This window comes from Tachypleus tridentatus, chromosome 6 (genome assembly GCF_004210375.1).
Source record: "Tachypleus tridentatus isolate NWPU-2018 chromosome 6, ASM421037v1, whole genome shotgun sequence".
Lineage (NCBI taxonomy): Eukaryota > Metazoa > Arthropoda > Merostomata > Xiphosura > Limulidae > Tachypleus > Tachypleus tridentatus.
In genome coordinates, this window is record NC_134830.1 from 106,311,915 (window position 1) to 106,328,623 (window position 16,709).

Below are 16,709 nucleotides of genomic sequence, written 5' to 3' on the forward strand. Positions count from 1 at the left end.
AAGTAACCATTTTTACTTTACACCTTATTATTATTATTACTAATCTGTATTGTTTTTCCCATAATTATTTTTATTACCAAGTTTTCTTCAATATAAATAGGACAATTTTAATATTATTTATCACAGGATAGGGCCATCCAATGTCCTTAATGTCCTTTTAGTAATAATGCCCAGTTGAATTTGGTTTATGTGGTAGTGTCATTCAAAATACTTTCACACTACATTTCCATACTTTCACCTTCCTTTCACCAGTCTTCAAGTTGACTATTATGACTTTTTTTGTCTCCCAGTTAGACAATGATAAATTTACGGACTTACAGTGCTCAAATCCAGATTTCGATTCTTCTCGGTGGACAATGTGATTTTGCTCTAAAATAGACAAACAAATAGACACTGACTTCTTCTCTTATTTCTTTGCTTAATCTTGGCTCTGTTTTATTGCCCACCTTCTTTCTGGTATATTACCAGATTTTCTAGAGGCCGCAACTAGGCAGTCCACTTTCTTGTTGAATGATAGGTCGTTTTCCAGATGAGGCTTCTCAAGTCTCTAAAAAGGTTTTAGCTATGTTCTTTGTACACAAAATCTCCAATGAAGTTTAGAGATTCTTTCAGGAATATAATCCTGTTATGAGTTTTACTGTTACTCATCAAGCAGATAAATTAATCCTCACGTCTCGTATTATGCTTTGAATGAATTAGTTCGCCACATTTTTTCCCGCTGACCATTCCAGCTCTCCAAACCTTCCTGCCTATGCAGTCACATCTTTCATTTACCTACTTATATATTTATTTTATAACTTCTACGTATTGATCAGTCGTGATACTTCCCTAAACATTCTTTAGCCGAACTTTACTATGTTTAAATTATTGTCATTTTACTGAACCAACTGAATACATTTGACGTTTTAAAGTAGACATATCTTTTCTGTATATTTCTTGGCCTCATTGAGCCATAACGTACCGATTTCAACTTGTTGGTATTTCAAAACACATGAAAGAGAAACTAATCTATTGGCAGCAAATTCAATTTTTGGAAACAAACGAGAATGAAAAATAAGCTTAAAATATGTGAATTACATTTATAAAAAGAAAAACTTCATGGTGTAATAATTCTGCTAAGGGCAAGATTCTTTTTTCTAAAGTCTCAATGCTAACATGCCTAATGACAATACGTTCGTTATTTTAAAAAAAATCAGTAAAGATTTGGAATATTTTTGTAATTTACTTCTTACTAGCTACTAACTGGAAAGCAAGAAATAACAGTTGCATGGTAGATAAAAAAGAATAAGACATGAAAGGAAATGGGTAAGTGATTTTCATTAAGAAAACTGTATTTTTATATATTTTAAGATTCTTTTGGTCCACTGCCCTGCAGTTAATTCTAAAGTAATGCAACTGACTAAATTAAGATGGTGACTTCTTTGCCCTTGTATATTTTTCGGGTGATTGCGGAAACTTTGAGAACTTAAAACGCTGAATTCAAGGTTCGATCTATGCAACTGTGCCAGAATGCAGTCTGTTGCATAGTTCTGTATTTAATAACAAAAAATAAACAAAGTTATTCTTTGTGAGAATAAACAAAACTTTTAAGTATGTATGGTGACCATAATATCCTTTGGATGCCTTGAAACCATAACATTTATAAAGGTAAAACTTAGGGTGCACAATTTTCAGCCAGTAAGAGAAAAGGAAAGAGAGTATAGAAATAAATTTAATATATTGTCACCAGGTGGCACACATATACAGTACCTGTTCAACTTATTCTCCTTCATTCTAAGCTACAGCATCTAGTCGAAATATAATGATAGAAATTCCGATAGCAACATGTTCCGAGAATATAAGCATTGAATTACATCTCTTTATATGACTAATAATTGAAGAACGTTCCATTAATCACGATCTTTGATGTGTCTCCATAGCCAATAATCTGATAGGTTGAAACCTGTCTTCTCTTGTGGGGTCAGATTGACAGTTCTTGTAGCCAACATCTAAATGATGTCAGCCTGCTTCGCCATTTCTCTTTTGTTATTTGATCAATTATGCAAATTATGGCCACAGATATGCCTCTTAGTTGCGAAATAATTATTACTTTCTTTCTATAGGTTCATCTTATCTCCCAACTGTTTATGATCACTTTTCCCGATTTCCAACATCATGTACCATAGCGTTTATCACCTACAACAAATGATTTTATTGCATGCACCCTGCACATCAATGACGTGTTCTGAGACCAAAATGCTTATATCGAACATTTAATTAGCTATTGATGATTCTGATTAAATGAATAACTTAATAGATACACACACCAATATCCCAGGAGGCAAGAAATATATTCACTAACACTGGTAATTTATTTACTTGTAAAGCAGTAATAAAACGTTTGTTCCCATCAACACCGGAAATTTGCATATAAAGCAGGAAGAAAATCTTTGTTTCCATTAATGCCGTGTTTTATTTACATGTAAAACAGAAATGAACGTTTGTTTATGATGTTCGAGAAATATATCCATTGTAACGTTTGATCACGACAGGCTTGATATAATAACGGGTAAGTTGATCATTAATATTAAAAATATTTACCATATATGGATACAAAAATACCATGTTTCTTTGTATGGTGTTTAGCTTATCTCTTACTAATTGTTTTGTGTTTATTGAACATTAAAACATTTAATTTTCAAGTGTTCAGAACATATTGTAAGGCCATGTTTAAACAAGCGCTAAATTGTACCATTCCTTCGCGCATAGTTTGTTTTCTTAGAGCAAAGCCACATTAGGCTATGTGCCAAGCCCACCGAGGGGAATCGAACCCCTGATTTTAGCGTTGTAAATCCGGAGACTTACCGCTGTACCAGCGGAGGGCGATCGCGCATAGTCAATAAATGTGCATATTATATCAAGAATGCAGGGCAAAGGTTTTTTTGTTTTGAATTTCGCGCAAAGTTACTCAAGGGCTATCTGCGCTAGCCGTCCCTAATATAGCAGTGTAAGACTAGAGGGATGGCAGCTAGTCATCACCACCAACCGTCAACTCTTGGGCTACAACGAATAGTGGGATTAATCGTAACATTATAAAGCCCCCACAACTAAAAGGGCGAGCATGTTTGGTGCGACAGGGATTCGAACCTGCGACCCTCAGGTTACGATTGGAACGCCTTAATCCACCCGACCATGCCGGGGCCTACAGGGCAAAGGAAAGTGAAAAACTTATTCTCCATCACAGCTTTAAATATATCTGAAAGCGGTATCGAAAACTCAAAACTTCTTTTCATTATGAAGTATTATGAAAAAGTAGTTTCATTTGTCTGAGATTCACACCCTATGGAAGGATGTTTTCCTTTAAAAATACACACACTCTTTAAGCCCCTTCCATATTTTAAATAAAGTGCTATACGGATGTGAGCTACGAAATCAATAACTACAACTTCCGAAAGGCCAGCAAGCGACTATCAAAAACTTTTTTCAACAGGGCCAGTATCCCACTGGTACAGCGGTAAGTCTACGGACTTACAACGCTAAAATTAGGTGGACTCAGCAGATAGCTCAATCTGGCTTTCCTATAAGAAAACACACAAAAACACATACACCCACCAGGGCCGAACACGTGATGTAAAATTAGGTATTACAAAATCAGTAAAGAATACAACAGGCAATTAACTTGCTATCAGTGAAATATTTAAAGTAATCATGTGGTAAATTTACATTCAACTTAGCTCTCAAAACACCACATCACCATCGTTAGGTTGTTGTGTTTATGAAGTCTCACATACGGTTTATGATCAATCAGAATATTGTCTTGTTTTCCTTCTCAATTGCTTTTAGAATGGACTGCACACATTTTGTTGTTGTTACGTCAACCCAAGACACTTACGCTGTAATTATTATCGTTTAGCTACACTTTTAGAGGGAAATAGCTGATGCAGAAAAGTAAAAAGTAGTTCAGGATATTGTTGATATTACTCATTATCAAGTAGGTTTCCTGGAATTGGAAAGTGTGTTATGTTTGAACACGACGTGTGAGAAAGAGCTAAAAGCAGCAACGACAGCGAATACCACTGCAAGTTCTGCGAAATTAGCTCTTGAAAAGAGAATGACCTACAATTAATAAGGATTAGGTAAAACCCTATCAGCCGTGGTCGCTAGAAGCTTGCGTTGTAAGATCTCATTTTAGTGTTTCCAACACCAATTGGAGTGCTTATCATTTTATGGATTTGCATCGCTTAGTTGTGAATAAAGGCGAAATAGAATGTTATTTTGAAACGCACTTCAAATCATATTTAATATTTTTGTCAATCACGTTTTGTGAAAGTGGGCACACTAAACTTCCTTCTCTATATACATACCACTGAGAAAAAAACTTCACTGTTTTTAAATCTTGGACAAGGATTGATGGTTCTGATACTTTAGAAATTTTCTGGATGCTTCACGTGGTTCTAGAATTAAAAGCAGAAAAATCTGGCGAATGGAATTATGCACGCTTGTTCGAGAGCTACATAGTGTTCAGAATCAAACAAAGCATTTGATAATTTTAAATTCTGGACAACATATGAATGTGTACTTTATTCATAACAAGTAAACCAAATAAACAAAAAACAGTACGATAGGTTTATTTCCGCTTTTCCTTTTTAATTTTGGCTATGATGAACTAACAAACGCATAACAAAGGCAACATTTCGTGTTTAAGCATTGCCTAACGAAATTGAATATAAAATCTAAAGTTTAGGAAATTTTATTACTAGGGTTGCATTTTTCCTTTTAATATCCTATTAGCTTGAAAAACAATATTTGACGAATTTCAGATCTTTACTCGACTTTGTATTAAAATTTATTTGCAATAAAAACATTCAGTAAAATAAAAAAGTGATATTGTCAAACCGAAAGAAATGTACTCTCTGCTACATAACCGTTTAAAATCTTCAACTGTAAGTCCTTCATGTTATAATCATAACTTGACAACTAACGAAAACTGCTAAACACTATTTCGTCAGCTAATGTTAGCGTTACTCTTATTTGCTTACCAACTTTTTGTCTTTAGATTAAAATATTGCAGAATGGTGAAACTAACTCATAAACCATGTAATTCAAGATACTAGAAAGGACTCTATTTAAAACAGAGATCCCAAAATATTATGTGCATTTTTGTGTTGTTGGGTTTTTTTTTTGTTTTGTTTTTTCATCTATATAAACTTCAAGAAGCATCGACCTCAAACGTAAATAGGAGTGTTATATAATGAAGGGAGATACAGACATAAACATCACCCTCGCCCCAGAGTTCCTTCAATACATTTTGGTAACGCTAAATCTTAGAGAAAATAGCCTTATTTAAATCAAGAGTGCGAAAACAGTAAGTATTACTAATATAGTTAGGCATATTTAATAACCATGATCCAAAGTCACTTCTAAAAGATATTAGCCACGTAATTATAAAATTATGCATCCTTTATAAAAACATGTTTCTCTTGAACAAACCATACAATAACACATAATTAATAGAAGGTATGTGTTGCTAGCAGCGTTATTTTCGTTATTTAATCTGACTAGAATTACAAAATAAATGTTATGGCCAATAACTGTAGAAATAAATTAATAATACTTTCTAGCTTTATGAAGACTTTCTTTCATACTTTCACCAAACTTAAATAAATCTCAAATAGATGTGTTTACCTTATAATAAAACCTACGTTTGCAACGTTAGTTCACAAAACATTAAGATCGTATATATATATTCACTACTCACCTCGATATTTGAGGTCCTGAAACATTGTTGGACAATGTGTGCCCTGTAAGAAGAAACTAAGTCGTAACTACCATAGCTATTTGCATTTCTTTCTGATACTTTTGTCCAAATTATCTTAGCACGAATCATTTTAGTATATTAACGTTTACAACAACAACTCGCTTTGCTGGAGAGAGAGAAAAATCACAAACCTTTATTTTTAAAATCCAAACACTTTCATTGTATTCGTTTAAGCTTCAGGCAAGGAAAGAGATTGGTTTATTGTAAAAATTTTAATTCCAACAAACCTGAGAGATATTATTATTTGTCCCTAACACGTGACTAGTTATCAACTATATTAATGGTCGAAAACTCCATTAGGCAAACAAAACTTGAGAATAACATTGCACTTACTACTATGTTAAGTAGAAAAAGACAACTTCGAATACAGTATTACATGTCTAAGTATTTTTGAAAAGTAAATAGTAAGCAATGTGATCTAATAGCACTTGTAAAAGATACTGGATATCAAAAACATATGGATTGATAAGAAGAAAGCACTTGTTCACGATAACGATCTAAAGACACGTTAACTTAAAAGTAGATACATACCTTAACAACACTATTAAATCATGCAAGTACATTAACGTTAGAATAAAAGAAAAATTGGAACACATGCATAGAAAGAAAATTAGTGGCTTCGGGTTGTAATTTTGTTCCGTACTGAGCCTGCTAAGTTCTATTAGCTGCAGTTCATTAGCAGCGTCGATTAAGGTGTGAATCGTGACAAAAATAACGCCGATTGTTACGCTAGAACTCTCTGATTTATGCACGATGATTAACAAGCGTTGATTGAATGTTTTGAATAAACTAACATCATTAAAATTGCACACAAGTGTAAAGCCAAGAAGCTTTTGAGGATCTTACCCTTGGTCTTCTGAAATCTATATTAGTTCGTACAACTCGGTGGTTAAGAGCTTGAATAGGTCTAAAGTTATCAGCCAAAGGTGCTTTAGGAGTCGGTTTGTCACCTTGCTTTAGCTTTCGTAACGCGTGCAACTGAAAAGAACGTGAATTATTCAACTGTAATCTTAGTTTAAAATATTTATTCTTAAACAGTTCTAAATATATAATCTACATAAAATAAAAATTACCTCATGCTTATCTTGTCACAAATTTAGATATAAATTATTAAAAGAACCTGTCTCACATGTGTGTGAGTTGCAAGAGCTATGAAACTTCTTATCAGTAGTGAAATTAAACATTAACTCATTTTTTTTCTTTTTTACTTTAACAAGTTCATATTAACTTTCCGGACTAAGAGTGTTAAATCCGGGGTTCGTTTCCCCGAAATGGACAAAGCACAGTTAACCCATAATTAGCCATAAACGTAAGAAGAAAATTAATTAATTGGTACCGAAATTTAAAGTAGCGAAATATATATATGTGTCTGTGTGAATGTGTTTGAATGAAGTATGTTCATAAAAGATTAAAAATTTTAAATGCACATTGTAACAGAAAATAACACTTTCCATTGTGCCTTACAGATACGTATTTTACTTATTGTGAATCCTACGACAGTCTTTAATACTTTTCAATAGTTCCTTGGGGAGATTTTAAAAAAATTGAATAATTAACATTTAGTATGAAACGTGAAGACATTACAACATTTTGAAATATTTTTAAAAATGTTACAAAAGACTACACCTACTTGTTGTTTAGTAATGAATATCGGTTTGTTCATAATTATCCAGGTTACTGTTTCGTAACATCCGGGTAGAGTAGTGGAGCCATCGTACGTAACGTAAAAATCTGTTTTCGGAAGAAGCTCTCGAAACGACAGGTGTTCTATCTTTGCTTCTTGTCCTAAAAATAAATAGAGAGGAAAAGTAGTAAATACGTATGCGTTGTTGTTGGTGTGCTTTTCTTGCTCGTCCATAATTAACACGATGCTTGTTTTATAAAGATAGTTTTTAATAGCATGATATTTTATATTTTATTTCCTGGTTCAAAGAAAGATGTGCGCCTTTTTATTGAGAGAGAGAACAGATGCAGTATATCATGTAATGTTTTATATAACTAAATGTTTTGTCGAAAATACTATTATTGTCTCAAATCTTATCAAAGCTTCCCCCTTTGAATCGATCAACCATACAAAACGCATAAAAGAGTAAAAAAAGAAACAAAACGAAATCGCACTGTAATCTCGGATGTCTGTAATATTTTGGTTGTTTTTTCAGTTCCAACCTCAAATGGTCTGTAATAGCCTATCTACGTGAGCTTAATGTCGTAGGGGATTCTTTATGTCGGCCAGTAGATAGCTGATGTCAATAAAACTTGTCATTCATCATCGGTTCGTGCTCTGCTTAAAAGACCAAGGTTCCATAAAATCAAGTTCGAAATAATATTACTTTTTTATACAGAGCGTTCGAGCTTATGTATGCTAGAGGATCTATTAAAAATAACAATTGAAAATTTCACTTTACTTTAGAAACTTTCGGTTTTTCAGGGTCAGGATCACTTGTTATAAAAGCAATAAACAAAATGATTATGTAATGAACTACACACACTTAAAATTCAATTTCCTGGTCAATATACATGTTTTATTCATCGAGTTGCTTAACTTAGAGGAATAAACTAGAAAATCAAAATATCAAGTGCTGGAGTAGCTCTCTAAATAGAATAACATTGGCCCTTATCAACAGTGTCTCATCAAATGGAATAACAGGAGTATTTCACTAAAAGAAGAAAAGTGCCTCTTATCCTATTTCAGGAGTATTTCACCAAACAAAACAAAAGTGGCTCTTATCCTCTTTCAGGAGTATCTCACCAAATAAAACAAGAGTGGCTCTTATCCTATTTCAGGAGTATCTCATCAAATAAAACAAGAGTAGATTTTATCCTATTTCAGAAGTATCTCATAAAATGAAGCAGTTCTTACCCTATACACTGTTCACCTTTAACTTCTTTAACTGTCATCCATGCCATAATAATTAATACCATATCATTTCGAGCGATTCTACAATCAAATCAAAACCTCCTCCAACAAAAACTGATGATGAGCATCTCACACGTGGAGCCAAGATGTTTTATATAGAGAATAATAAATGATTCAACAAGGTGCTTTGGATTAGGGTTTACAAATTTCAAATATTATTGTTTTTTATGTTGATTACTTAATACGTCATTTTAGCATAAAAATAACAAATATAGGACGTTTAATAATCTTAATAACAATGTTAATTAGCATATTGTGTAACTGCCGTTCTCGAAGGGCAAAAATGACCTTTGAGAAAATGTACATTCACGTAAGTTCCTTTCAGGAATAACGTATACAAGCTGTTCACTTTTCTTCAAACTCAGCATTTACACTAATGTACGGATGCTTAGAAGAAACTGTTTGAGAGTGAAAAGTGCTATCACCATGGTCACCAGCCAGTTTATCTGCAATCAAAGCTCATTCGCTGTTTTAAGCAGACTGTAAAGCAAGAAAAGAAGGTAATTCCAATGTATTCAGGAACACGGATTCTCACATCCGTGGATAGTCCTCATCCAAGTGGACCTATCCCAATCTACAGATAATCTATGATGAAATTTTGTATTAGACAACTTGACAAGCTTGAAGGTGTCTTTTAAATACACCACTAACAGCTGATGGTTGTTATGTATTATGTTAGGTATTACAATTTCAAATAGCTTGAATTAAATTGTAATTTAAATTTAGAAGTCAATTAAATGTAGAGATGTACCAAATTTTATTATGTTTTCTAACAAGATTGTTATATACAGTTTTCTTTCTTAATACAGATATATTTTACTATATAAACAACAATAAAATTTACAATAACAGTTATTACAAATAGTTCTTATAAATAATGATTTATATACAAAGGTTTTACAAACCTATAAATAATATTGAGTCTTCTATACGATCCGAAACTTCATATCTTATCGAAAACTTACGACAAATGACTTAATTCTTTATTGTAATAGGCACAATAAATATAACGGGGTGATAGCTAGCTCACACGTGAGTTTTTCACAACTGAAGTTATATAATGCCTTTGTAAAAATATTAATGTTCAAGTTTAATACGCTGAAATTAAACTGTTTGTAATGTTTGGAATCTATAAACTTCCTGTTCAAATATCTGTAGTTTCCCAATTAATAAGTTTTAATCACAGTTATAGCTTCCGAGGTTTATAATATAACAATTGTAGCAAGCCATCAATACATACTGTCTCTTAGCGTCATGTGTTGGTTAATTTTATAAGCTTGAGAGAATAGTTATTAGAGTTTTCAGCTAAAGCAACAATATTGGCAATTACTAGTATTTACATACACATATAATACATTGCTGATTCTTACACTCGAGAATCCTCTACAACTTTAGTGAATAAGCGGAAATTTCACAATACGGATTTAACAATATAAGGCACATGCATTTATAAATATATATTTAATTGAAACAAACATCGATATTTCAATAGATATATCATAGTAAATCTGTCACATGGTAACAAAGGAATATATTGGACAGTTAAATAAAATCTTTGAAAACAGAAAGATGTGAAAAGTGACAATTGCTTAAATTGTTCGTGAAAGAGACTCTGAACCATCTATAACATATGGATGATGTGTAATAGTTATATTATGTTATGGATGATGTGTAATGGTTATATTACATTATATTATGAATGATCTGTAATAGTTATATTATATTATAGATGATGTGTAATAACACAAAAAGTTATATTTATTCTATAGTGGATAAATTTTTCCATTTTTGATTGAATATAATCGTTCTATTTTTACGTCTGTTTGGTTAGAACAGTATGAATTAATGCAGTTATAATTACTGTGCAATTTGAAATTCAAAATATAATTGAGATACTTAACGATGCGCAACGGTTATTGAGTAATCATATTAAACTCCTCTACCAGAACGCCTAAAAATGAAAATTACTTTACTTGCAAGTTAATGTTATGTAACTATTCATACCCTTTGATACCCAAAACTTAAGTGTGGGTTTTACAATTATATGATCATAGTTTTTAAATATTAGGGTATTTTAAATACACAAGTGGATTTAATGTTAATACCTTGGTAAACTCGACGTTATGAGGATTATCAGACAGAACTGATGTGGTGTTCCTATAAGGCAGGGGTGGCCAAACCGCGGCTCTTTGACATATAATAGGTAGCTCGCAAAAATATGATGGCTGAGCTCCTTTTTGCATCACAATTAATATAAAAGGTAAATAAAAAAAGTTCAAGCTTTATAATTATTCACCGGGTATAAACTGAGAGTCCACTGTTTATGGTGAGTAAATATATTTAAGAATTTAAATCCTTATTTTAATGCTACATTTGAGTCAGGGATTAAAGAAATTTCGGATCAGCAAGGATTACAGAGGAATTGTGCTGGAGAATCAGTGATCATACAAGACAGTGCTGACAATGTTAGTTTTAGTGGGCGTGGCTTGCGATTGCGTAATTGTGACGTGTGTGGCTGTGTTGCGGGCAATGAAATTAGCCATTGGTTTAATGGCCTTCTCTGGCAAGAGATACCGCTTAATTTAATGATATCGCCTAATATGAAAGTGTTCGAAAGCATTCGACAGCGTATGGCACAATGCCATCAAATACAAACTAAATCACCTGCAAATAAATCCCACGGTAGTTAAATGGATTTCAAATTTCTTAACCAATAGAGCAGCACAAGTAAAAGTCAATAAAACTATATCCAAATCATTTAATATAACTGCAGGAGTGCCCCAAGAATCAGTCCTCTCTCCACTTCTATACATAATTTTCGTCAGTGACACACCTTTCCCAAATCTAACATACACACACAATTCACAATACGCAGACGACATCGCTATCTGGAGCACCTCCAGAAACCCAGTGATGGCCATGTCTCGCGTACAAGAATCACTAAACAACGTCTCAACATGGAGCAACAAGTGGAGAGTCGTGTTAAATCCAACCAAAACACAAGCAATCACCTTCTATAGGAAATTAAAGAAACAAAGAAAAAATCTAGAAAAAATAAAACTATCACTCGGAAATACAACCATTAACATGAGCAAAAACATCACATTCCTTGGCATCACTTTCGACACAAAACTAACATGGAAAAAACATATAAACAATATACACTCATCAATCAGAAAAAGGATTTCACATCTAATGGCTCTAACCAGAAAACAATCGAAATGTTCACCAAACACCATTATACAAATATACAAGGCTTACATCCGTCCAATAATAGAGTACGGATGTCAAGTAACATACAATATGTCAAACAACACACTCCAGAAAATCCAAGTTCAACAGAACAGAATATTAAAATCTGCATTCAGTCTACCATCATTCACGCCAACAAAGTATATACATCAAATTAGCAATTTACCAACACTAAGAGATAGACTAACGGAAATATCACTCAAATATTATCTAAAAGCAGAAAATAGAAACAAACTAACGGCATCACTACACAAACTATCCAGTGCACCAACAAAATACATTTCACCTTACAACATATTTCAAGAATCACAAATTACTCAACAAAGAATCTAAATAAATAAATCCATGTCAATAATATGTATTCCTTTTTTTCAGATACCGGGCACACGACAGGTAAAACGTTCGGCGCCTGTCCTGTGAAAGTGGGTTTTCTCGGGGCACTCCCGTTTCCCCCCACAGCAAAAACTTAGGCATTGGATTTCTAGATCCCAGCCCAAGCAACTTTATTGCCAGACCCTGAATCGCGCCGTTTGAATTGAATTGTATTCATGTTGACATTTGCTAGACTTCTTCCTTTTGGGACGGGTCCTGGCCATTCTTTCCGGTGCTGCCTTTGCCTCCACCCAAGACAACATTTAAAGAGACATTCTCCACCCAAAAAAGAGTTAAAAATAATAATAATAATTAAAATAAAAAAAAACTTATTCCTAATAACAATTCACGAAAGGGAACGAAGAGGAACCACAACGTTCTTGAACACCCCAGTTGGGGGGAGAACTCTTCTGATTTCTCTCTCTCTAAACTAAACCCCTGCCACGTTAGTTTGAGTTTGAGTTTTGAGTTTGAAAGTGTTCATTTTAGTGATCTGGAGATAGTGTTCGTGATATTGACCACATCTAGTGTAAATACGAGTTTCATTGAAATCTCAACTATTTATCTGACAACAATAACATTCTACAACTATGAACATTAATACCTGTTTTTAAAATTAAAATTAACTTTATTAATTTTCCTGATATGCACTGACTGATAATGTCCCTGAAAAAAACACAAAAAACACTTACCTCTAAAAGTGATATCATCTAATTTTCTCGTAACGATCCTCAGTTCTGCGTTCGAAAGATCACCAGACTGAAGTTTTAAAAAAAATAATTTGTAATTCAATATTAAAAAACGTTAAGAATGCATAATCATTAAACCATACGTAAAATAACAACACTTTAGAATATGAGTCTAAAGAAAGACGTAAAACAAATATTTGTTTGCTATTTTAAAGGACCTTACAGAGTTTCTACCTTTCCTGAGGCAAATATTTCACGAAACAGTTCTTAAAAAGTTCGTATGTTCGATAGTTATTAGACATGGAACTGTGAGCAGGGTCGGATTATTTATCAGGCATAGTGCTTAGGGCCTAGGAAAACTATGGGTTAATGAAAAATTGTTTTAAAGTTAATCTTTGGTTTAACTTGTAGGGCTGGTACAGAAGGTACCTAGGCCTTACGATCATCTTGATCCGGTATTGACTGTAACTGTAACTTTTCATAAACAGTTCTATCTTTATTAGAATTATAAGTATAAATAGATAGTGGAATATTTCCTAAAAGTATAAGTACATAATTGTATCTTCAGTAGACATATAAATATAAGAAGACAGTTATATCTTTAATTGAGCTGTAAATGTAAGTATATAGTTGTGTCTTCTACAGTCCTATAAGCGTAAGTAGAAAGTTGTACCTAAAGTAGACATCTCTATCTTCAATACACCTTATCATCACTCTTCAGCGTTTTGCCCTTCATTGCATAAAACTCAGATGATTGTGGAATGTGAAAATTTGCTTAGCTGAAAATTCTGTTACACATTTCTATTTTTAGTCAACTCTACTGCTAAAAGTAAAAGATACTTGTATACTTCTAATTGTTGGTTTATCTTTACATTACACAATATCTATAAAGAGGTGGCGTTAATAAACTGGCATTTAAGAACATGTTAAGTATACACTGCTGGCCAAAATCTTAAGGCCAATGAACATAAAGAAAAAATATGCCTTTTGCGTTGTCAGACTCAACCACTTATTTGAGTAGAGCTTCGAAAGATAAGAATAAGAAAAGGGAAAATAAAAATAAAAAGTTTTTTAGCATTTAATAGAGAAAATGTGAACACTATGAAATTAGCCTAAATACCAGCTGGTCAAAAGTTTAAGACCATACTGAAACGAAGCGTTTATCGGTAAACACATAACGAAATTTAGTCATTTGTGTTCAAGCATTAGCGTTGTCAACATCTCCCACTGACATCTCCTGTGTTGCATTGGGTAAACACATGACAAAGGCTAAAAAGTTGACAGAGCTTGAACGTGGCAGAATTGTCGAGCAGCAAAAGTAATGTTTCTCTCTCAACGTGAGATTTGGCGTGGTAAAACCGTTGTTGCAAATTTCTTAAAAGACCCTGAGGGATACTGAATAAGAATTTCAAGTGGTCGGCCCAAGGAAATTTCGCCGGCGTTGAGAAGAACGAATCGATGGGTTGTCCGGCAAGACACCAGCCGATCGTCGAACCGGATTAAGGCCCAACGGACGAATAATACAGCTCAAGAACAATAAGACGGAATCTACGAAAGAAAGGCTTTAAAAACCGTAAACGTCTTCAAATGCCACGTCTCCTTCCACACAACGAAACAGCTCGGTTAAACTTTGCTAAGAAGCACCAAACATGGGACGTAGAAATGTGGACGAAGGTTTTGTTCTCTGATGAGAAAAAATTTAACCTGGATGGTCCAGATGGCTTCCAACGTTACTGGCACGATAAGGATATCCCACCGGAGACATTTTCTACACGACACAGTGTAGGAGGTTCCATCATGATCTGGGGTGCTTTCTCCTTCCATTGAACAATGGAGCTTCAGGTTATATTGGGGCGTCAAACAGCAGCTGTCTACATTGGCATGTTGGAGAGAGCATCCTTATTGAGTGAAAGCCCTCGCTTGTGTGGAAATGACTGGATCTTTTAGCAGGACAACGCTGCAATTCACATTGCACGCAGGACAATGGACTTTTCTCATGGCGAATAACGTGATTTTTTTAACCATCCAGCGTGTTCGCCCGAACTGAACCCCATTGAACATGTTTGAGTGTGGATGGCAAGGGAAGTCTATAGAAATGGACGTCAATTCCAAACAGTGCATGATCTTCGTGAAACCATCTTTACCACTTGGAATAACATTCCAGCCAGTCTTCTGCAAACGCTTATATCGACCATGCCAAAACGAATGTTTGCAGTTATTCGCAATGACGGCCGTGCAACTCACTACTGAGACCTCTTGTTGGGCATTTCCTACCTTGTTTAGGACTTCTTTTTGGTATGGTCTTAAACTTTTGACCAGTTAGTATTTAGACTAATTTCATATTGTTCACATTTTCCCTATTAAATACAAAAAAAAAAAATTATTTTATTTTTCCTTTTCTTATTTTCATCTTTCGAAGCTCTACTCAAAAATAAGTGGTTGAGTCTAACAACGCAAAATGCATATTTTTTCTTTATGTTCATTGGCCTTAGGATTTTGGACAGCAGTGTATACATGTATGTGTTACAAGGATAATGATATAGTTAATTTTTTATGTGTTTTTTTTCTTTAAGCACAGCTTAAAGAGTGCTAGCTATTTTACCATCGACGTTTATATTCCAGTTGACGAACACAGGTATTGCGCAAATTAAATTTAACTAAAAAGACGAAACTGCACAAAATTCTACTGAGATGCCGTTAATTTAAGTGACTGAAATATACTTTTTATTTATTTTTAAATTCGTACACTTTAACTGTAGACTGCTATGAAAATGTTTTTAGTATCATAAAAGTTTGAAAACTTTTGTAATAAATGTAATTTCACCCATAAGTGCACTGCAATTTTTCAGCTCAATGGTTCATTGCGTGTTAGAAAAGGTGAGTAGATCGAAAATGTACACTTACTACAAACCAATTTCAGTTAGCAAATGATGCAATAGTTATGTATTGACTCTTTTAATTTATCTTACCCTCATACAACGTCAAACATTTAACGCACATACACCAAAACATAACTAGTTCAGGCCATAGGAACGCGTCAGGTGTAATTGCTGAGCGTTCAAAATCGAAGTAGTGTACTTTGAAGCAAACAGTACACAGTCGATGTGAAATATATCATAAACAACAATAACATCAGGGTACATAATAGGTTAAAATTATTTTTAGTTAGAATGACTGGTAAATTCAGTAGAATAATCCATGAAGGCGATCAATCAAGATATTTCTGATAGAACACTTTTGAGTTCCTCAAATATCTGACTTCAAACAATGAATACAAACACAAATAAAGTGAGTGTTCTTGTGTTGAACGCTGGATAGTCGTATTTACTGAAGCATAATAGTATTTCGTATAAGTTTTGGTTTGTTTTGAATTTCGCACAAAGCTACTCGAGGGCTACGTGTGCTAGCCGTCCCTAATTTAGCATTGAAAGACTAGACGGAAGGCAACTAGTCATTACTACCCACCGCCAACTCTTGGGTTACTCTTTTACTAACGAATAGTGGGATTGATCGTAAATATAACGCCCCCATGGCTGAAAGGGCGAGACAAGATTAACAAAGATCATTGACAACGTATTATGAAAAATCTACACTTAGCAGAATTACTGATAAAATTCTACAATAAGAAGATAGAAAATGCATGGTGCACTTATCAACCCCACTTTTCCTCACCCTTCACTTC

General features: G+C 33.7%; 1 protein-coding gene across 1 annotated transcript in view; it reads right to left on the reverse strand.

Annotated features, from left to right (window-relative positions):
• The window catches only part of LOC143253247 (carbonic anhydrase-related protein 10-like), a 121,751-nt gene that overhangs the window by 4,887 nt on the left and 100,155 nt on the right, over positions 1–16,709 (reverse strand). Inside the window, exons 6-9 of the mRNA XM_076506792.1 lie at positions 13,031–13,097; positions 7,428–7,582; positions 6,644–6,775; positions 5,738–5,780 (exon numbers count right to left, since the gene is read on the reverse strand). Of these exons, the coding sequence (XP_076362907.1) occupies positions 5,738–5,780; positions 6,644–6,775; positions 7,428–7,582; positions 13,031–13,097 (397 nt within the window). The remainder of the gene's footprint in view (positions 1–5,737; positions 5,781–6,643; positions 6,776–7,427; positions 7,583–13,030; positions 13,098–16,709) is intronic.